This window comes from Phocoena sinus, chromosome 7, assembly GCF_008692025.1.
Source record: "Phocoena sinus isolate mPhoSin1 chromosome 7, mPhoSin1.pri, whole genome shotgun sequence".
In the NCBI taxonomy this organism is placed as follows: Eukaryota; Metazoa; Chordata; class Mammalia; order Artiodactyla; family Phocoenidae; genus Phocoena; species Phocoena sinus.
The window spans coordinates 59,603,385-59,628,100 of NC_045769.1; the positions used below are offsets into that span (position 1 = coordinate 59,603,385).

General features: G+C 34.3%; 1 protein-coding gene across 1 annotated transcript in view; it reads left to right on the forward strand.

Moving 5' to 3' along the window:
• OLA1 (Obg like ATPase 1) overlaps positions 1–24,716 on the forward strand; it is a 169,558-nt gene that overhangs the window by 110,269 nt on the left and 34,573 nt on the right. Inside the window, 2 exon segments of the mRNA XM_032638235.1 lie at positions 13,162–13,242; positions 13,544–13,641. Of these exon segments, the coding sequence (XP_032494126.1) occupies positions 13,162–13,242; positions 13,544–13,641 (179 nt within the window).

The following is a 24,716-nucleotide window of genomic DNA, read 5'->3' on the forward strand; positions in this document are numbered from 1 at the left end:
CCAGTGTGCATCTAAACTTTGTATCCTAATCATTCTATTTAGTTTTGGTGGTTCTTCAGTATCACAAGTTTAATTTGGTGGTGTTTTATATTCCTGTTTCTGATTTATCTTTAGTTTTCCTAATACAAAGAGGGTATCTCTGTGATTCTGGTACCAACTAGTTCTTGTAGGGGAGTTGTCTGTTTTTAACATTTTCTTGTATTCCCTAACAAATGGTCTAAAGGTATAAAATGTGATTGTCTTCTTTTCTTCAGTTTATGTTTGTAATCTTGGCTAACAGAATCAGGGACTTTAATTGGATGTAGATCCTAGGCTATAAAGGCTACTTGGATAAGAAAAATAGGTCTTTTGTTCACTAGGTATTTAATAATTATTCCTTAATACTTGTTCAAATGTGTCTTTATTTTCTGGGTAATCTTTCAGAAATTTAACACTCAAGCCTCTCTTCCTATGAAGTTTCCATTTTCTAGATTTGGTTGTTATGTATTTTTATGTAAATAAGCAGGAGAAAGGTGAATTAGATATACTCTAGCATAAAACATGAGCCAACTTTTTAATGCTAAAACAGAATCTTCCTGACTATATTCTGTCATAAAGATACCTTTTATAAAGTGGGTCTTGCTATTATGTTAAAACGGAGGCACTAAAGAAGGCAAGAGTGGGATAAACATTTACTATTGGTATTATTAGCTAGGTGTACTAGTTTCCTAGGGCTGCCATAACAAGTATCACAAACTAGATGGCTTAAAATAATAGAAATGTATTCTTTCACAGTTCTAGAGGCTAGAAGTCTGAAATCAAGGTGTTGGCAGGGCTGTGCTCCCTCTGAAGCCTCTAGGGGAGAATCGTTTCTTGCCCCTTCAGCTCCTGGTAGCCCCAGGCATTCCTTGGTGTGTGGCAGCATAACTCCAATCTCTGCCTCCACCTTCTCATGGCCACCTTCTCTCTGTCCAAATTTCACTCTTCTTATAAGGATACTAGTTGTAATCGGATTAAGGGCCCACCCTACTCCAGATAGGCATCTTTAGCTAATTCCCAGGGTCCTACTCTGAGGGATTAGGTCCTACTCTGAGGGATTAAGACTTCAACCTGTCTTTTTGGAGGACACTTTAAGCCATAACAAGGCATCAAGTTCAAGGTTGATTTTAAAGTGTGTATACATTGTATTTGGAAAAACAAAATTTGGAAAATGAAGGTAGAAAGCTTTAAGGAAAATTTTATTTTGTATTGATCAAGTATTTGGAAATCATCATACTTAAAAAATATTTATAGAACTAACAGTTACTTAATTAAACAACTAAATAAGGCAACCAGGAATTGTAATTAATGGATCTTTTTTTCCTCTCAGTCTCTCTGAATGAAATAATTAACGTCCACCAAACATATGGCTATTAGCAGATTTCTTCTCATTATTCTTACGGCAGTTTTTAAAGTTGATTTTTTATGTAACTTAAAAAAACATTAAAAATATTTAAATATGTAACGTGTTTTTCACTAAAATCAAAAGATTCAAAAAGAGTATACTGTAAAAACATAATTCTCCTACCCACTTCTGCCTTCTCATTTACCCTTTTCTCTTCTGTAGATTCTTATGTATCTTTCCAGAACTAAGTCTTACCTGACTTAAAAAGATCATTTCTAAAAGAACAAGATACTAAAAATACTTAATGAGACTGAATTGCATTCATTCACCTTTCTCCCCATATCCTCTCTGTTCTCGTGGTCTCCAACTCAGTGGACCCAAATTGTTTGAACTGAGTATCAGTATCTTTGACTCCTCTCTCTCATGTACAATTTATATCCCATCCTGTTGATTTTATCTCCTGAATATTCCTTGTATCTCTTCCTTCCTCCTTATTTTAAAAACTTCTTTAGTTTGGGCCTCATTTATGCTTAAACTGATTTCTTTACCTCCATTCTTGCTTTTGTTCTCCACAATTAGAAACTGCAGATCTCACTATGTTATTCCCTTGATTAAGATACCTCACCATCTTCCCGTAAGATACTGCCAACATAAAGTCCACAGCTTACAAATTTCTTTGTGATCCGACTTTGCCTGACTTATACGTTCTCAGCTCTCCTAACAGTGAACTAAACATTTTGGTTTCACATGAGCTCATTAACTACAACTCTACCCTTTTGCTGCCCCTTCAGTCCTGTTTCCTAGTCATCCTTTGAGATACAGCCTAAATCAGAAGCTTCTTACTCTTTAAAAAAAACATTTTATTGTGGCAAACTATACATAAAATAAAATTTACCACTTTAATCATTTTAAGTGTACAATTTAGTGGCATTAAGTACATTCACAATGTTGTACAATCATCACCACTATCCATTTCTGGAACTTTTTCACCATCCCAGACTGAAACTCTGTATCCTTTAAATAATAACATACCATTTCCTCCTCCTTCCAGCCCCGGTAACATCTATTCTACTTCCTTTCTCTATGGATTTGCCTATTCTAGGTACCTAATGAAAGTGGGCTATACAAATTTTGTCTTTCTGTATCTGGCTTATAGGTCCTCAGTTCTCACTATTATTTATTTGAAGACAGCAATTAGGAAGTGCAAAGCTGTTTAAGACTAGCAAGATAACACAAAGAATGTATTGTGTTTGGGGCAAGGCTCACAAGGATTAGACTCATTTGAGACCAAACTACTTTAGAATCATCAATTTATATATACCCTGAGGGGAATAAACTCATATAACAACTGATGTTTTGGTGCATATGCTATAGGCATACTTTCCTGGATATTTCTATCTGTCCACTTTCTCCTTGCCTGTCGCCAATGGAACACAGATGGAGAAAATTAAAAACAGGACATGTTAGTATCCCCATAAACTCATTATTAGCAACCTCAAGTGGGTCCTCAGCTATATCCAGCTTTCCTAGTTGCTCCCCTGCTCTCTGCTGCAACTGCTTCCCTACTCTCCTCAAACCTCTTATTTATGTCCATTCCTGCTTTCATCCATCCCTACCCTTAGCAGACAACCTTGCCTCCTATTTCAAAGATCAGAATAAAAGCCATCAGACATAGGAATTCCCTCATTTTCTCTCTAATTTTCCACTAGCCAAAACTAAAGCCTACTGTTCATTCCTCTTATCTATGGCTAGTTATTCCAATTCTTTGAATCTTATCACTTACTTTCTAGAAATCTTACACTATTAGTCATCCCTTGTTTTTTTTCCCTTTGTTGCTTTTAAGTGATTTTATTGAGGTAAATTAACATAGCATTAAGTTCACCCTTTTCATATATATAATTCAGTGGTTTTTAGTGTATTCACAAAGTTGTATTTCAGTTACCAGTAGTTCCTTCTTTCTTGTATATACAATTCGTCCCTCTCAAACTAGACCGTTTGCATCAACTATTTAAAGATGTCTTTTTTAATCTTAAAAAACACTTCTTACTGAATACCACACTTCTCATCCTTCAATTACCATATTTTCTCTATTCTCCTTCTTCAAAACCTCTTGAAAGAGTTATTTTTTCTACCTCCTAATAACTCAGTTCTACCTATCTGGTTTATCTGCTCATTAAACTCAAACAGTTTCACCAGGGTCATTAGTGGCTTTTGCATTGTTAAATCCAAGGAACATTTTCAGTCATCTTGATTTGTCAGTAGTATTGGACACTGTTGTGTCATTGCCTGAACTACTCTTCCCTTGGATTCCATGACCACATTCTCCTGGTTTGCCTCCTACTTCTCTAGCAACTTCTGTTTCTTTTGCAGGCTCATCTTCTTATACCTTTGCTATTAAATATTGGCATTACTTAAAGTTGAGTCTTAGGCTCTCATCTCTTCTCTCATTTCTCTTTCTGTGTGATGCCATCCATACCCATTGATACAATTACTATTTAAATACAAATAGCTTTCAGATTTGTATCTCTAACCCCGATCTGTCCTCTGAACTCCAGGCTAGTATATTTAATTCCTGACTTGACATCTCATGTGTTTCTCAAAGACAACTCAAAAGTTAGCACATCTGAAATCAAACTCCCTCCCTCAAACCTGATTCTCTTCAGGGTTTCTTAGCTCAGTGAATTGTACCACTGTCTGTTAGATTATGCAAACCAAAAACAATCGTTTTTGACACATTCTCTTTCCATCATTTCTTATATCTAGTCTATCACTGAATTCTGGCAATATACAGATGTAATAATATGCCTATATTTTCTTGTGTATATGCATACATATAAAGATAAAGGATAAAACAAATACGGCAAAATGATACTTTAATGAATATGTGTACAGACATTCTCTATTGTAGTTTTTCTTTAAGTTTGAAATTATTTCAAAATAAAAGGTAAAAACATAGCAAAATTAAAATGTCTTATGACTTTAATGTAAGGAGGTACAGTTAAAATATATGACAGGGCTTCCCTGGTGGCGCAGTGGTTGGGAGTCCCCCTGCCAATGCAGGGGACACGGGTTCGTGCCCCAGTCTGGGAAAGATCCCACATGCCGCGGAGGGGCTGGGTCCGTGAGCCATGGCCGCTGAGCCTGCGCGTCCAGAGCCTGTTGCTCCGCAACGGGAGGGTACACAAACAGTGAGAGGCCCGCGTACCGCAAAAAAATAAATTAATTAAAAAAATAAATAAAATAAAATATATGACAATAATAGCACAATGGGGGTGATAATGACATAATTTAAAATGATATAATACTCCAATTAAAAGACAAAGAGTTTGGCAGTTTCTCAAAGAGTTAAACATAGAATTATCATGTGACCCAGCAGTTCCACTCCCAGATTGATATTTCCAAAAGAATTGAAAACTGGTGCTCAAACAAATACGTGTACATGCATGTTTATAGCAGCACTATTCACAATAGCCAGAAGATAGAAGCAGCCCAAATGTCCATCAGGGGTTAAGTAAACAAATTGTGGTATATACATACAATGAATATTATTCAGCCTTAAAAAGTAAATGAATGCAGATGCCAGATGTGGATCAACCTTGAAAATATTATGCTAAGTGAGAGAACCCAGACATAAAGGTCACATATATTGTATGATTCCATATGTGTAAAATATGCAGAGTAGGTAAATTCATAGAGACAGAACTGAAGATTAGTGGTTGCCAGGAGCTAGTGGGAGGGGAAAATGGGGGCAAACTGCTTAATGAGTACACGGTTTTACTTTAAAGTGATTAAAATGTTTTAGAAGTCGATAGAGGTGGTGGTCGCATTACAGTATGAAGGCTTAGTACTAAATTACTTTAAAATGGTTAATTTTATGTTTATTTCATCTCAATAAATTTTTAACAAATTAGTTAAGACAGAGAATGTCAGATTGGATTTTTAAAACCTACCTCTATGCTGCTTATAAGATAACATCTTAAATATGAAGACATGGAAAAATTGGAAGTAAAGGATGGAGAAATATATACCACCCCTCTCAAAAAAAAAGCCACTGTATTATAGTAATATCAAAATAGACTTTAAAGGAGTTATAAGGAAGCATTTCATAATGCTAAATGTTCAATCTACCAGGAAGATAAAATAATTTTAAGTTTGTATATGCCTAATAACATAACTTCAAAATATATAAAGCAAAAGCTGATAGAACTAAAAAGTTTTTTTAAAAAGACCCAAATCTACAGTCATGATAGAATATTTTAATACTTCTCTTAGTAATTGATAGAACAAACAGACAGAATTTTAGTAAGAATATAGAAAACTTAAACAATGTGATTAATTAATGTGACCCAGTTGACATATAGAATACTGCACCTAACAACCACAAATGTCCGTTCTTATCAAGTACCAATTTAACATTTACCAAAATTTTCCATATTATTAGCCATATAGCAAATGAACAAATTTCAAATGATTGAAATCATAAAGAATATGTTATATGACCACTATGGAATTAAAATCAGCAATCGTCTTTCACAGAGTGAAAGAACATATTTGCAGTATCTAATAAAGAACTTGTCTACAGAATATGCAAAGAACTATAAATAAGAAAAAGGCAGCCCAATAGAAGAATAAGCAAAAGACTTGAACAAGTACTTCATAAGAGATGAAATCCCCCAGTAATCATTAGGGAAATGCAAATTCAGACTATGAGATACTACACACTTACCATTAAGAAAACTGACAGTACCGAGCGTTGGAGGAAATGTGAAGCAAATGGAATTCTCAGTGTTGATGGGAGTGTAAATTAAATTAGTACATCTGCTTTTGAAAACTGATCAGCAGTGTATATGAAGTTTGAGTAAATGTGTGACCTGAGACCGGTGCAATTCCAGTCTTAGGTATATGCTCAAGAGAAATGCATACATAAATTTACTGAAGTACATGTATAAGACTGTTTATAGAAGCTTTATTTGTAATAGTTTTAAAGTATAAACAACCTCAGTGTCTACCAATAGTAGAATAGGCAAATTGAGGTATATTCCTACAGTGGAATATTACATGGCAAAGAAAGAACACACTATGACTATATCTAACAACGTGGATGAATTTCACGAACAATGTTGAAGGAAAGAAGCTGGACACAACAATACGTATTTTATGAATCTATTTCCATAAATTTCAATAACAGGCTAATTTGTGGTATAAAAAAGCCAGGATAGTGCTTATCTCTGGAGAGGAGTGGAACATTGTGACTGCATTACTGGTAGTATTCTTTGTGTTGATCAGGTGGTAGTTACATGCATATGTTCATTCTGTGATACTTCATCAAGCTGTACACTTATGTATGTTACACTGAGTATATGTTATACTTCAGTATAACCCCTTTTCAAGTTTGACCTTCAAACCACATTATATTCTGCCATATCAGGTGAATCTCCAACTTGGATTTTTATTTTCCGGCTTTGATTTTGCTTCCTTAAAAATCTGTCTTAGTTCATCAACTCTTGACATCTCATCCATTTTTTTCTAACCTCACTCTGTTCTCTATTTATGGCCTCATGCTCTTGTTTCATAGGCGTTCTTTTTGTATTCTGCCAAGTATGCCAAATGATTCATTGAGAGAGTGGTGTGTGTGTGTGTGTGATCATTTTCCTCTTCCTTTATGACTCTCCTTATTCAGTAGCCTTTTTATTAAAATCAGATTTGTGGGCTTTGCCTCTTCCCTTTTCCTTCCTTGAACGTGGTGAAATCCATTCAGACTTATTTATAGATGTCATAGGGACAGTTGCCTTCTTCTTAGTAATAGTCAAATCCTCCGCTGAGATCTATACCTCAGAAATGAATGGGTGTCCATCCCGGTTGCCACTTTATAGCCGATGGGCTAGGAACATTGCTGTTTTAAGTTTCCACTGTTTACTTCAGTGAATCAGATAACTGAAAACCAACAACTGCCAACATACATTCTAACAGGTGATTGCTAGAATTAACCGATCATTTTAATTCTTAGAGGACATTCCCCCCCCCACCCTCCCGCACATACTCGCTCAGCCATCAGAGCATTGCTGCCAGGTGTCTTAGTTTGCTTCTGTGTTGCCTGACTCTTTTCTGGAAGTTTTAGTCACTGAAGTATGTAGAAAGATGGTAGCCAGTGATCACTTCTCTGGTCTGCATAAACAGCAGCATTCATCTAGTAGAGAAACAAATGCTTAATATTCTGATTCAGGCAGATATTTAATTTCAACTTAGAATACAATGGAGGTCTGTTTCATGAGTGAAAGTGTAGTTAGGATTTTCCTCTATTTGGGTTGTTTAAAGGGGATATTTGGTTGGAGCAGGAAGAAGCTGTATTAGTGGACTTCTAACCAGACTATTTTGAGCTGGAGGCCTTGCCCCCCATTCTTTTGGTCTGAGTGCATTGTTGGCTGTGTGTGTTAAAGCCACCCAACCAGCATAGGTCAGCTCATCTGGGTGTTAACTTCAGGTATTAAGGTAGTGGGTTTGGCTAGAGAGAAGTACCAGGCTTGGAAGCTATCATTATTGCAGAATAAGAGTGATAAACTGCCAAGCCTATCCAGTTAGCCACCAAATTTTAGGATTACAGATGGTGGGCAGAGGATAGATGAAGTCCTCCCTTCCCCCTCACCCTGTGAATATACCTTTATTTTTTTTCCCTATCTTAAAGATGATATTTATTGGTTAAAAATAAAACAGCATTATATTTTTAAAAAAGAAGGCAGAAAGGGAAAGTCTCTCTGGGATCCAATCTTCCTGATTTCTATTGCTACCAATTTGTTAAGGCATCTATCCAGTTTCATTTTATGAGTACATTTATTTATATGTATTATATGTAGTTTCAGAACCACAAATGGAATCACATTGTGCATTCTGCCATAAATAATAATACTTAATATCTATGGAATATTTACTATGTACTTGGAACTGTGGCAATTACTTTACATGTATTTTCTCATTTAATCCTCTCAATCACCGTATATTGAATTGGAGTTACTATCCCAGTTTTACAGAGACAAACTTGGGTTAAGTAAGTTACACAGCTACAAAGTGATAGAGCCAGGACTTGAGCCCAAATCTGTTTGACAACAAAATCCATATTCTTAACTTTTTTCCATTGTTTTGAACCTGCTTTTTTTACTTAGCAATGTATTTTGAACATTTTCCTATGCAAATACATATACAGATATGTCTTGTCTTAATGGATAAAAACTGTTCTGTTGTATGGATGTCCCATAATTTATTAACGAATCTCCAGTTTATGGGTTTTTAGGTTGCTTCTAATCTGTACCTCTCTTCTTGTGCTAGTATCACACTGTTCCAATTACTGTAGCTTTATGATTTATTTAAATATATAGTAAAGCAAGCTACATATTTTTTTCTCTAAACATATTTAACTCTCAAGCAATTCATTCTTTTAAAATAATGATATATTTAATTTGTAATGTTTTCCAACAACCCTGTTATGATTTTAACCGTAATTGTGTTAGTTAAACATTATAGTGGCTAGAATTTTTATCAGCACGGTTTTGATAAGAATAGATGAATTTTGAGTGCAGAGTCTGGCTGAAGCAGGTTTTAGGTCAGTGTCTCTGGACCTCGAGTATGAGAGTCCATGAACCTAGAACATATACTTAAATTGGCTGTCGTTGGAGCATTTGAGTATTGCCATGGAGTCACATAACCATGGTTCTTGGATTTTGGGATTGTGAATCCTTTTTAAAAGCATTTGGAAGATATGTGCCATTATCCCTCAAATGCACATAAACATAGAACTTTACATACAATTTCAGGGTATTAGGAAACTCCTGAAATCCATTTATGGATCATGGATTAATAATTTCTGCTTGTGGGAACTAGAAAATACCAAAATAGAGAAGTCAAGTAGTCTTAGAAAGTCTATATGGGTTATATAACATAACGAGGTTATATTAGTGTTTGCAAAGAAAGTATTATTTTTGTGGTTCATGGATTGACAATCAGATATTTTACCCACATAGAAAGAATATAGAATTTTCCTGGTGACCTTGGAATGAGAATGAGGACTTTAAATAACAGCCTTGGGAATGCCTAGGCTAAACAGGAGTAATTAGAAAGGCAGTAAGGAAGACAGGCCAGGGTGATTGGACAGAACGTGAATTTTCAAGTCACTTAGACCTGAATTTGAATCTCAGCTCTGCCCCTTACTGGCAATAGGAATTTAGGCAAATCATACATCCTGAGTCTAAATACATTATAGTTGCTGTTAACAACAACAGTAATAAAATATATCAAGAACATAGAGCATTTCTAAAGTTAAATGTGAGGCTATCATCAATAAGAGTCACGGCAGAAGAGCAAAGTATTCAAGGTGAGTTTGGATTAAGTTTTTTTGGAGTTAAACGGTAGTTGTTCAGCAAAAGCTAGTCCTTATAGAATGTTAAGGATAGAAGCCTGAATTGAGATTTCACTAAGAGAGCCAGTATTGTTGGTAACCGTCAGAAATTTGAAGAAAAGGACTAATGAACAATTATTCCAGTTGGAGAAGATGTGTGCTTTAAAGGAGTACTCAAGAGACTATATTGGCATTTTGTAGATCACTAGTATTTAATCTTTCAACAATCATAAAAACAATGACAAAACTCATATTTATCGAGAGCTTACTCTGTGCCAAGAACTATGCTAAACACCTTATATACATTATCTCTTTTGATCTTTACAACAACCCGCAGGAGGTAGATAGCATCATTATCTGCATTTTATTAATGAAGTAATAGGTCATAGACCTGGTAAGTGGTGGATCTAGGATTTATTCCCACATTTAAACATAAAGTGGTTACCTCAAGTTAGATACTCATGTTGTTGCAATATAACCAAAAAAGTTCAAATGACCAGGAATTTTTACACAGTCTTCATCATGTACAGAATTTATTTTGGAAATGAGGAATTTGTTAAAGTTATCAGAACAGCCCTCCTCCTACATCTGTATTTCTATATAACGATGTTACTAAAGACATACAAAACTCTAAAGTAACTTCTGATGCATCAAGCATTAGTGTTTCTATTTTATGCTTTTATTGTATTCTAATTCGTTAAAAGTAGGTTAAGTTATAGGTTTTTTCAGTTAACCAAATTATAATATAGGTTTTTTCAGTTAACCAAATTCAATTAAATGGAATATTGTTCTAACTATAATTATTTATATATATGTTTATATATACAAGCATAGGAAAAATTCAGTCAATCCATTAAGTAGTTTATACAAATAAGTCCAAATGTTTTCTTTCATTTGATCAGCAGTTTTTCAGGTAAGGAACGTAGCATCTTTAATTTTGCTAAAACTAAATATTTTTACTTTATGTAAGAAAGACAGCACTTTGCAGCTATACCATATAATGATCATTTACATAAAGTAATCTTATCTGAAAGCAATCTATTTTTGATTTGTCTTAGGTAAAACTGGCATCTTAATAATCTAAGGTGTCTTTTCTTGGCTTTTAAATCTTTTGTAGGGATAATTAAGAGAGTACTGAGTATAAAATAAAATATTTTAAGTTTTAAAATATTTTTACTTTAAACTGTTTAAAAACTTGGTTATAATCTTTAAATTTTTCTAAAAGGATTTGAATGTGGCTTTAGTGAATATACTTCTTTAGAACTTTAATTATGAGTTAATTCTCTTTATCTAAAATTTGAGTGCTCCTAATTTGTAATATAATATGGTGGTGTGAAGGGGGAAAGAAACTAACGCCAAAAAGATTTTGTGATAGGATCTCTATTTCTGAAGTGGTGCTTTAGTTAATTTAAAATGAAACTGAAATACTGAAATTCCTTCACTAGCAATCAGCATTTATTGAGGCCCTTTGGTTTTGTGAAAATGCTTATAGTTAAAAGTATTTTATACTTTTTATATGATTAAGATTTAATTTCCTTCCTTATTTTTGGTTTGGCTTTCCTTTGTCTATTTTCTTTTCTTTTTTTAATTGAAAAAAACTAACGGAACCAAATGTAAGATGGTACCACTGTTTTCTCCTTCTTTTGTATAATCTTGTTGCGTGTCTCCACATAAGCTGTTCTGGCCTCTCATCATAGTAACCAGCTGGGCCATTTCACCTGCTGGAGCCATTAAAGAGGACTCTCTCCCCCTAGATTAATCCCCTCCGACATTAGTTTTTTGCACTGACAACTGGAGCAGGCATTCAGAATTTGCAGGTGGCCAGTGTGACGCACATAATTGCCTACAATTTTAGGCAATGAATAAAAATGGTCTATATTACTTGTCAAAGGTTGTATATGCAGTGCCAAGTGAGATCTATGGGAAGCCTTTTAGGGTTTAAAGAACAGTTAATAGCAAGGCTGCACAGGGCTTTTTTAATCATAATGCATTTGTAATATAGCACTTTGATCTTCTCCTTGTAGGAAATGGTGTTACATTAGCCACTTTTAAACATTTATGAGTGAAATAGAAGAGTAAAAGTGATTATTCTTAAGCAGACCATGTTAGATTTCATTAAAAGTTTTCGGCTTGCCCCTTCCTTGTTGAAGTCTGTGGGAAGTCCTTTTCCTGGAGGGTTTCAAATCAGGATCTAAGGATATAGGGCTTTTTCCTTATTTTTCCTGTTGGTAACAGCAAGATTTGGAAGGAAGGTATACTAAATACTGAGGTAATTTAACAAGTGGATATTTATAGAAGACTAATGATTTATGATAAAATAAAATACATCATGAAAATCTAAGAAATCTATTACTAATAATTGTGTATTACAATAAATTTTGAGAAATGCATATTTAAAACGTACCCATAAGTTATCTTTAACAACAACAACAACAAAAAACAGATGACTCTCAAACGCACTTCTTCTGGAAGAGCGAAGTTTGACCTTTCAGACCCAAGAGCCTTTTATTAACACCTGCCTGTAAGGAGAACCTTGCCACACGCAGCTTTTAGATTCAGAACCACAAAACTGATGAGGAAAGGCTTGAAGGGTTCAGTTTGTGTCACTTGCTGTTTGCCGTTTCCATTTCACAGATGATTAATCTTTCTGTGAAGAAAGGCCAGAGAAACAAAGCACATTGGGCTCTTCCTGCAGTTACTCCTTCTGAATGCACACTAGCTTGCTAACTAAAAGGCCTTTAGATTTCCAGCAGAGAGAGATGTTCTGAAAGTGAATGCAGCTGGTTGGAGGTCACCAGTGCAGGGCTCTTGCCATTGTGTAATGGAGGCTTTGGCAGGTTGGCGGGGGGGGGGGGGGGGGCGGGTGGAGCAGGGACAGGAGAAGTGGGCAGGGAGAAGGTGTCAGCAAAAAATTAATTCAGAATAAAAAGGGTTTTGGTCAGTTGATTTAATATTTTGGAGGGTAGATCATCAATAATAGGCTCAATTTCATCTATTTTGTTTTCCTTTTTAAGGAAAAAATTATAATTCAGTCTTTCTCCAGTGTTCCCCCCCGCTTTTCCTAACAGCATGTTTATCTTGCAGTTTACATCACTAGATAATGTTGAGATATTATTAACTCTTGTAGTCTTTGGTATGTTTTAATGGTTTGAAAATTTTAAGATTGTTACTAATTTTGCTAGTATTCCACATTTCATATGGTAAAATTTTAATGCCACATTAATGTTTCATTTCATATTTTAATGAGATATTGAAAATAATTATCTGTGCGACTTAGTTCTTTCATTAAAAAGTTGCCTTTATTTTTATAGTCAACTTTTAATTGAGGGTTTGAAAACTTTTAATTTTAATATTTAGTATCTAAATGCTTAGTATTCATCTTGTATTTACTTTTTTTCTCAATTGTGTATAGGACATAATGTGCAAAGTCAAATCCTGGGTTATAGATCAAAAGAAACCTGTTCGCTTCTGTCATGATTGGAATGACAAAGAGGTAAATTATAAATATGATGCGATCTACTATTACCTTTGCTTCGATTTCTTAGAGAACAAAATTGTCATTATTTTACACTTATTATTATATCTAGTTAAACTTTATTTCTCTCAATGATTTCTTATTCCCAGTTTTGTTATTTTTTCTTTTCCCCTACTCCTGATATTTTGTGACAACTAATCTTTTAGAAACAAGAATTATAAAAATGGCTTCTTGTTTAAATAGTTTTCTTTCAAGTTCTTTAGTGACTTAATATTTACTCAACTTTTAAAAAGGACTCTTTTTCTATCTCCCACTTTAGATTGAAGTGTTGAATAAACACTTATTTCTGACTTCAAAACCAATGGTCTACTTGGTTAATCTTTCTGAAAAAGACTACATTAGAAAGAAAAACAAATGGTAAGTTTTTTTTCTCCCCAGATGTACCCCGACATATCATATCTGAACACACACAAACACACATACATATGTACTTACAGCTATGTTTGATTTAAAATTTTTCTCCTTATTATTAAAAAGTTTAAAATGGATGAGAAAGCTTTGCCTAGTGTTAACATTCCGAGAGGAATCTCCTAATGATTTACACTGAGAGAACTTAAGAGGAAAAAGAAAGGAATTACATTAGGCAATATTGAATTATACATATTTAATTATCAAATTTATTGAATAGACATTAATATTTCCTTTGCAAAATGAGAATAAATCTACTTAGAGCAATAAAACTTTTTAAACTAGGAAATTCTAGCTTTGTTGATTTTATATGTGACTTTAAAATATCTACTTGGAATTGTAGCTGGGCATAAGTTTTAAAATCCAGATTGAATACTTAAAAAACATTTTTTTTTTCCCGGTTCGCGGGCCTCTCACCGTCGCGGCCCCTCCCATTGCGGAGCACAGGCTCCGGATGCGTAGGCCCAGTGGCCATGGCCCACGGGCCCAGCCGCTCCGCGTCATGTGGGATCCTCCCGGACCGGGGCACGAACCCACGTCCCGCGCACCGGCAGGCGGACTCCCAACCACTGCGCCACCAGGGAAGCCCTTAAAAAACATTTTTTTAATTAAAAAAAAAGGTATGGTGGAGGGAAAGACCAGGTATTTGTTTCAAAATACTTTAAAATACACAAAGGTAAAAACTATGCATTCATGTATTGATTGTCATTTTTGACATGTAACCAAAATGTGCCAGGTTTCCTTTAGTTCACTAGTAACTTCAAAAAATCATATGTTTATGTAACATAAGGGCATGTACACATTTGGCATGGTACTCACTGGACCCTCAGTATTTTATACTGTTAAGTCATACAAGCAAACCAAAACTATCCAAAGTAAAATATCTGAATTCTCCTAAAATATATTTTCATTTGTTTTCCCCTGTACTTCATTAAGTACTTAGATGCACATGGTTTCAATTTTCCATTAAAAATTCTCATTTCCATATGATATCAAAGAGTGAGAAGCTTTAAACTGAAAAATAAACATTCATAGACTGGAAGCCAAAACAATAATTAATGTCAGATGGTTAACTCCAATAAATCATTAGAATAAATTCTGTGAAATTACTGCAACTAAAAATGCCCTGTTGATATTACTATAAGACATTTTGTGTTCCTGATAGGAAACTGAATTTGGCCTCTTAATTTGTAATGTTCTAGAAAGCATAAACCTGACATGAAAATTCAGTTCTGACTGGTCAGTGTCTTCCAGTAGATAATTAACTTTAAAATAAACAGTTCTGTCTAGTTTCTTATATAAAATTCTTATAAATTTTGTGATTGATATGTTAAAAATTGTTACCTTTGGGAAGGAATTTTAAATATATTATTTGACTTCAGTTAATAAATCTCATTGTAGTGTGAATGGTAAGGTTTCCCAGGGCTCCGTGAAACAATACAGACATCAAAGTTTACATGAAAAGCGATGAGTCAGTTTCCTTGCCCAAAGGAGCTTCTCACACCTGTATTTGGATGATTACAGGTAGAACTCCCAGGCTCTAATTGTACAGTAAATACTATTTCCCAGACCCTAATGGTAGACAGACTGCTTGGGAGACGCCAGTCTGTGATTTAGCTGTCGCCAGACACCCCATGTTTTTTGTGAGACCAGTTGTGATGATGATATGGTTACAGCCAATTGAAAGTAAACTCTTGTCTAAATAGCACATTTTAATTTATAAAAATGTAGAGGTATGGATGATCCTATTTATAAAATCAAATTTTAGATTTTGTGTATGACTGATGATCTGGTTTGGGGTAGTGTGTATGTTTGGTGGGGGTGGGGGGAGTCAGATCTTGTGGAAGTTAGTGTAATTGTAGCTGAAAGATCAAAGACTGGGTAACTGAGTGATGTTCCAGAAGAGAATTTACCACATAGCCATTTTCTGTACAGTTTCTGCCGCCTGCTGTTCCTATTTTCCCTCAAGCTAGCCATTGACTACCCCCTGTGCATCCCTGCTCGTAAAAAATGATTGAGGAAGTATTTGTCATGTATTTATGAGTGGGAAACATTGTGTGATAGGGAATGGCATCTACTGGAGCCAGAAAGATTGCCATTCTCCTTTCATTCAGCCACTCTGCTACAGCTTTAAATCTGTTTATGCAACATAGCCTTTGTATTAAAGTGCAGAATAAATTTTTATTATGAAGGATATGAACACTAGGTTTTCATCACTTATAACATTGCAAGCAGATGTAAATAGTTAAAATATATTTTAATTACTAAATCCTTTAAATTTGTGTTAGCATCTTGTTTTTTGGTAATGTTTATATCTCAGCTCCATTTGCATAAGTTGCTCCTTTAGCAAAAGAAAAAGGTTTTGTTTTTTAAGGTTATTATGTAATGTTACTGTAGCAAATTAACACTGATGCAGGAAGTAGTAATAAATATTTTCATGGGTCTTTTAGATCTAGAAAGCTATTTTAAATGGTCAGGAAAGAGGAGGAGGAGTTTGTGATTCTGGCCACAAGAGGAAGACAAACTATATTTTAGGGGGTCACTATTTCAGAAGTAATGAACGTTTTAATTACTAAAGTTCACTTTAAATTTAAATGGAAACATGTTAATTTTTAAGTCCTAGAAAATAAGGAAGCATTTTGAAAGACAAGTCTTTTGTGTTACTGAGTAGGTGTATTGACCTTTTTGAAAGATGTAAAAACCGGAATGGTTCCAAGCATCTACTCACTGGTTTTAACAATGTTGAATTAGTCATTTCATTGATTTATGATTAAGACCTAGCCCCTGAAGAGAAGCTAATAACATGGCAGCCGGGTTAGTTACAGTTGTGTTGTGATTAGATGACAGTAATCAAGATGTTGTAAGGGGAATCCACAGAATTTTTTTTTATTATTATATATTGTTGTTCTTTGAATGAATAAAACTATGCAGAAATTGTTGTTGTGTCGTTGTCGTCATCATCTCTGGCAGATGTCAATGATTTTTGAACACTTGAGGATTTCATATTTTAAACATGATCAGTTACTTATAACTAAGATCCTATTACATGTAGTATTAATTTTCGTTTGAGATCGCCTAATGAGTCATGGTATCAAGCTGGTATAGGACATTAGACCTGCCAAACTGTTGCTTAATTAGGGGTGTAAATTTCAATCTTTGCACGTTTGCTGCTCTGTTAGTAGTATATCCTATCCAATTATGAAATTGGTAGAACTAATTTTGTACACCTACATAGCTTCCAATTTTGTTTCTTTTTTGTGTTCTCTTGTCCCCATCCTTCTTAAAACTGTTGATAAAGGATAATTTTATTTTGTTGTTTATTATACTACATATTCAACTGAAAAGTATAACTAAAATTTAAGACATTCAGACTTCTTGTATGCATGTGTGTGTGTGTGTGTGTGTGTATGTGTGTGTAAAACATGTATTTGCATATGCCCTGGTGGGCTCGTGGTCACTGAACATTATTCTCTAATATTATATAAGAGTCAATTAATCTGAGTGTTGAAATTGATTCAAGATAGGTAGACAAGTAGTTGCAGTCTTTTAAGCTGTTTTGTAATCAAGGGCAATGTGTCAGGTTCACTAAATGAATTTTAAATAGAAAAATGTTTTATTAATTCATATTTTACTATGATTCTGTCTGCCCTACCCCAACTTTTCTGTTTTTGTTAGTTTTCCACATAATTTGTACATAACAATTAAATGTAGTTTGGTGATACTGTATATTGTATACCTGGTTAGGGGGAAAATCATGGAATAAGCCCAATATATTCTTGATATCTTGAACTGTATATAAGAATTACAGATACTATATCTCAGCAACTATTTACAAAGGGGAAGTGTGAACATTTTTTGCATATAATTTTTAATGTGTGTGTATATAATATAAAATTATATTTATATATGTTATATACTATTCAGGAAAAAAGTACCTTTCAGGTATATAGGGATAGTTTGAGCTATAATATCGATTGGTTCTTAGGCTTTCTTGTGCAAGTGCATCATATATTCACAGTAAGTATAGATGTTGACACATAAGCATACTTTACACATCTACTGTAATTATTGCTATTCCTATAGGAGTAGAAGTATTTAGTTGATTGGCAACTCTCCCCAGAGGTAATGTTGAGTGATCATCTGCCATACTGTGAGACTTAGGTTTTATTTTCTTGTTTACAGTCGGAGGTCTGACAGAAATTGTTCTACTTAACTCATCCTTGGACATTGTTCTCCACAACACATGTTATGTAGTAGCACATTTCCATTACGTCTTATCAATAGGAGCAGTATTCACTGTTATAGGTAATTTCACCGATTTCTATCATTCACTGATTTCCATTATTTTCAGGCTAAACACTTAACTCAACGTGAGCAAAAGTCCACTTCACAATTATATTTGTAGACGGTTAATATAACCTTCTTCCCACAGCATTTTCTTGGCCTTTCAGGAATGCCATGATGTATTCTGTAAAACTACTATAAGAAGTCATCAATTTCTGGCAAGATTATTCATTGAAGCTAGAAATTTAACACAGATAATGCTGCTTTGAAAAAAATCACATTGTTATACATTCTATTTACTCGAAACAAATAAAATGGGAATGATTAATTATTCTTAAATAAATTATTCATTTTAGTTCAGAAAGCTTCCCAAGTAGATTTGAAATTAGGTTCAATTCATATAAAGTTTTCAGGAACATACACTAGTATATAAAGCAAGATTCACATGTATAAGGTTTTTTTTAAATGTTTCACTTTATCATCCGCTAGTCTGGCAAAGTAAAACCCTGAAATATCCATGCAGTGTTTCTTTGGGATTATAATTTATGTTTTTTTAAAAAATCACTTGTGGTTCTTATGGTTTGGGGGGAATGTTGTGTCAGCTTCATCTTGAAGTACCTAACATTATGAAGGCTGTGAGAAAACATTTTTTATTGTGTGTTCCTACCTTCTTGAAATCACAACGTAATGTTGTTAAGTTTGTTTTAACATGTGAGGAGTTTTTTAGCTGAATTAAATTTTAAAAGCTATAATTTGTAACTTTTAGTGGAGATTGCTTTATGAGGACTAGTGTTTATTTGCTGCTTTGCCAGATATAAAAGGGTGATAGAACAAGTTAAGGATATTCTGGAAGCCTAAACTAAGTGATTCTTTTTTTAGTATGGGATTGATTAAATTGGTAAATCCTATACAAAATATTCTTTTTTTTTAAAAAAATTAATTAATTTATTTATTTTTGGCTGTGTTGGGTCTTCATTTCTGTGTGAGGGCTTTCTCTAGTTGTGGCGAGCAGGGGCCTCTCTTCATCGCGGTGCACGGGCCTCTCACTATCGTGGCCTCTGTTGTTGCGGAGCACAGGCTCCAGATGTGCAGGCTCAGCAGTTGTGGCTCACAGGCCTAGTTGCTCTGCGGCATGTGGGATCTTCCCAGACCAGGGCTCGAACCCGTGTCCCCTGCATTGGCAGGCAGATTCTCAACCACTGCGCCACCAGGGAAGCCCCAAAATATTCTTAATTTTACTGAAGTAAGTTGTAAATGAATTCAAAAAGAAAAAATTTTCTTAAGACCCCTTCTCTGTTGTATAGTTTCTTATTTTTGCTATTGGATAATTATCAATTATTTACTTTTTAATTTGTATTATGATAAAGCTTTGAAACAGTACCATATGCACTATGAATTAGGATTTCAATAATTTCTGGTGAATGGATTTTGTGGAGTTGAATATTTCTTAATTTCTCTGGCCAAAATCTTGAGAGTGAAAAAAATATACTAAAGCAAGACAATCTTTTTATTACAAAAGATGGAAGGCTGAAAGAAGTGGGAGGGAAAAGACCTTTGGCCATTCAGGAATCTTTATTTGAATGTCCTTTAGCATTTGTATATGTATGTACATGTAATAATACTTGTGTACTTTTCTGGTTTCATTAAGTGGTTTTTGGTTACTCTTTCAGCAATTTCATAATTCCTGTCAAGAGATGTTAGTGCCCTAGAGCACATAGTCATAATGAAACCAAATCACACCTCTGATTCCATGTTTGAAAAAGATAATTATAGGGCTTCCCTGGTGGCACAGTGGTTAAGAATCTGCCTGCTAATGCAGGGGACGCGGGTTCGAGCCCTGGTCCAGGAAGATCCCACATGCCACAGAGCAACTAAGCCCATGCGCCACAACTACTGAGCCTGAGCTCTAGAGCCTGCGAGCCACAACTACTGAGCCCACATGCTGCAGCTACTAAAGCCCGTGTGCCTAGAGCCCATGCTCCGCAACAAGAGAGGCCACTGCAATGAGAAGCCCGCACATCACAAGGAAGAATATCCCCTGCTCGCCACAATTAGAGAAAGCCCGTGTGCAGCAACGAAGACCCAATGCAGCCAAAAATAAAAATAAGTAAATAAATAAAATTTTTTTAAAAAGAGCTAATTATGGAAGAAAGCACATCTTTTTATATGGATATAATGCTATTGACCCACCATATTAGGCATGTTAGGAATTTCCCCTGGCCTGTTTGCCTTTTTGCCCAATACAGTTTATAGGCAATAATTTCTCTTTGCAAGATCGTTCACTGAATTTGAGAAAGTGATACTGTACTTTTGGGAGTCAGTTGTTATCTTCATTAGCACCATCTGTTGACTTACTAATTTATGAGCAATATAATTTATGAGATGTGCTCATCTTTTTTAAAGTGACTGAAGAATTTCACTGCATATAATAGGGAGAAGTTTTACAAATTTTCTTCTAGCTTTAAGAGCCTAAAGCTCTTTCACAAAAAACAAGTGTTCTCTAGGATTCTTTCATGAAATTAAAACATATATTCCCCATACATGCACACACATATATAACCTAGGAAATGAAAGACAAACTTTGGCATACAGCTATATAATGTTCCTCAAATCACGAGTGATTCATGTACACAGAGAGTTTCTCTGCCTCTCTACCTGACTCACTTTGGTGAATACTTCAAAGTCTATTAATATTCTTAAAAATCTGTGTCCCAGAGGTTAAGGACTGTTGAGTCATATTTTGTTTCTAAAACTATGAGTTGAGATAAACTACACTCATCAAATGGGAGTTTTGAGTAGTAGTTGGTATAGATAGAGGCAACTGTTGAAGCCCAGAAATCTTAGGACTGTTGTTGATGAGAGATAGGGCAGGGCCTTGTGAAGGCTGAAGAATGGAGTCTAACTGTAGTATATACAATCTCAATAACAGTGTTTTCCTGGGAGAAGGCTGTAGAAAAGGAAAGGAGAAAGTGCCATTTGGGGCAATTTCAATGTTTTGCCTAATATCTCCTGCTTATGCAGAATAGGAGAGGAGTATTATTTTCTGTGCCCCTGTCTTCTGTGGTCTCTCCTGTGTTCCCCAGTCACTAGATCTACCTTTGGAGATACTACTGTAGTTCAACTACATTATAAGTTAAATAGACTTCTGAAGGCTGGACCAAAATGCTGGATACCATTGATAACATTGGTTCTGTAAGGAAAGTGAATTCTAAGAAACTTAGAGCATATAGTCTATTTGTAAATTAGGTAGTGTATGTTATCAGGAAGTTTGATGTATTAAAAATACAGCTACTTTAGAATTTGAAATGCTAGTTTTGTGGTCCTTATTTGCTGCTAACTAGTTCTTCAACCTCAGGCAAATTATATAGCCATTCATGTATTGAAGACAGTTCATCAGAATGTTCACATAAAATGTGTTCTGTATAAACAATATTTCCGAAATTTAATTAGCATAACTCAAAAAGAATACAGTAATAGAAAAAGGACTTGGTAAGTCTTCTAAATGTATCTTTGGGATACATTCCCTTGGTTTTTCTTTCCATTATATCGATAAAGAAACAAAATGTATCATGTATATGTTTACAGCTATAATTCTATGCTTTGAAACAGTTGTCATCCAAAACAAAAACAAACAGAACCATCTCTATTTGCACAGTGGCGGTAGCGATAAAACTCCCATGATATCACCATCTTCCATAGGACTCTTCCCTCATCTCTCTCTCAGGTTAGGCCCTGTGACTTCATCATTTGAAGCTTAGAGGATTTTATTGTCACTCCTGGGCTTCCATTAGAGTAAATCATTCTTTGTTATGATAGCATAATTTTTTTTAAAAAAAATGGTGTTTATTCTTTAAAGCCTTTTAAAACAGTTCCATTGTATCACAGCTTCTCTATTTCTGAATGTTTATATGTATGTTGGGGATGAGGCAGTGAAGGTTAATAAAGAATTAAAGGAGATCATCTCTAAGGTTCCCTTCTTGTGCTAGAATTTTATGATTTTAGTGAATTATAGCAAATTCACAATGAAAAGATGCCCATGCAAATGTCTAGTACCTTCTCAACCCTCATATGTAGGTTTGTCATGGTAAGATTTTTTTGTGACCGTGGGACAATCCAGAGCATTCCTGAGGTTGGCAGATACATAATTCATGAGCCACTTTTCTGGACTGAATTGAAGATAAGACCTGGTCTTTCCCCCTCCTCTCATTCCTACTCCCATATCTCTACTCCTTTAAAATAAGTCTTTTCTGGATCTTACCATGCTCTTATCTTCCTCATAGTAGCTATTGCTCTGTCTAGAATGAGAACAAAGTAGAAATAAAACTTATTTGTAGAATTGGCATATCTATATTTGAAGGTAATTACATTACTCAAAATAATTGCATTTCCTTATTCTAAATTGACCTAGAAAGCATTTCCCCATCAAAAACATTTGATTATAAAACACCCTCAAAATCTTACTTAATCCACCATGTAGTAAAAATAGTACAGTTTGGGTGAGACATATTTTGGTATCTGTGACCATTTTTATTACCAATTTTAAAATTCTGCTAAAAAATATGTTTCAAAATAACTGACTTAGGAACTCTGAGTACACCCCTGTCTATAAATTTGGGGCTGCACATTGGTACCTGGTTCAGTCTTTTTAATGCTTATTATCAAGAAGACACTTAACTTCATAAAAACTGTCAATATGAATATAAATTTCAAGTTTATGTATTCTTATGAAGACTGTGAGCTTAGTGAAGAGATAGGTACTATGCTTCCTTTTTCCTTTTCTAAGCAAATAAACATTGAGACTGATTAAAAAAAGTCTTTGCCCCCATAAGGGTTATAGTCTCATGGAATAATAGACAACCAACAAACAAATATTTAATATAATGTCAGGAAATGATTAGGATCACTTTGCTGTACATCTGAAACTAACACAGCGTTGTTAATCAACTATGCTCCAATATAAAATAAAAATTTTAAAAAAAGAAATAGATTACCTCAGTGGCTTAACTTATATCACTATTTCACTTGATTATTTTTATTTCCTCATCTATGTTTATGATACCATCATTATACTAGTCTACATCTTTGAAATCTCAGCATTAATAATTAAGATTTATACTTCTTTTTCTTCAAAATTAAATATTAACTCTTGGTAAACTTTTTTCATAGTATTTCTCACATTTTAATATATTTTTTTCCATTTCCTTTGCCGCAGCCCTCTTTATTGTATATAATTTTATTGCTGAAAGACTATCACTCTATCTTCTTTTTTCAAATAAACCTAGCATATAGCATAATGCATAATTAGCATTTAGTTAGCAGCCAGAGGATATTGGTCGAATGAATAATGTGCTGGTGAAGTTTAAAAGCCAGATATAAAATTCTGGCAGAAAATTAGGCTGCCAGAATTTTATATCTGGCTTTTAAAGTCTATCTTTTGGAAATTTTACCTTTCTCATTTTAAGAATAAAAATAATAACTATCTTCCTCATAAAGTTGGTATGACTGTTATATGAATTGATACACTTGATAACTTAGGGTAGTAATTGGTACATAGTAAATTCCCAAAAAACATTTTCGATTTTTACAAATGAATGAAAGAATAAATGCATGAATAAAATAAATAAATAAATAAAGCAGGGTAGGAGGGTGCTATTTTAGTTGGGGTGGTCAGGAAAGGCCTTTAAGAAGCAAGGGAGTGCACCATGAGAGAGGGAGGATCTGAGGAAAGCTTAGTCCAGGGAGAGGGAACAGCAAATGCAAAGGCAAATGTGATGGAACATCGAAAAAGAATATAAAATGTGAAGACGACCACTTGAAAAGAGCTAATAAGTTTTTATTCAAATACATTGCAATTAAAAAGCATATTAAAACATCCTAAGTGTGTTCAAGTAAAATTTGCAATTATATAGACTTATTTTGAATTTCATCTGCCCCACACTACTACTCGTAAATCACTTCTTTTAAAAGTCCCTTGATGTATGACCTCAAATAAGTAGATTGAACTTTACTAAGAATAATAACAACCAACATTTATCAAAACTTCACAGTGTTTCAACTTAGGTTACTTCATTGGATCCTCAGACAAATCTCAAGATGGCCTCCATGACACTATTATTTGGCCTCGAATTGAATTTTTACTAAAATGAAGCATTTTCATAGTTGAATTAAGAGATCTGCGTTTTAGTTTAGGAGTGTGTTTAGCTAGCAGAGAGATAAATAAGATTGTGTTTCCATTAATACAGATACAAAGGTGCCTTTTTAGTACTTTAAGTATTTGTTATTAATATCAAGGGAGTACTCATCAATATACCTACGTGATTGTCAACATTTTCCTTAGAAATTCTCTAAAAGGAACAGTCTGTGGAAATTATCTTTGGGTTTAGTCCATTTTGAAATGTAAAAGGAAAAGATCGAATAACATCTGTCTGTTGGTAATTGTTTTTTAGCTTTTTTTTTTTTTTAAGTGATGTTTCATTTTTTCCCAAAGAGCATATCTGGATGTTGGAAACATGAAGGTCACTGGTAGTTTTCATACATAATTTATACTTAAAATTGTTACCTTTTAAATTGTGCCATTTTTCTTTTCTCTGTCCTGCCCCCACCCTCCCATTAAGTGACAGTGACTTAGCTTTTCATGTACCAAACCCAAAGACATACATAGTAAACCATCATTTATTATTGAGTTCCTGCTGTGTGCCAGGCATCCTTTAGAGGTTAGAAATTGGTGAGATGTTAATAGA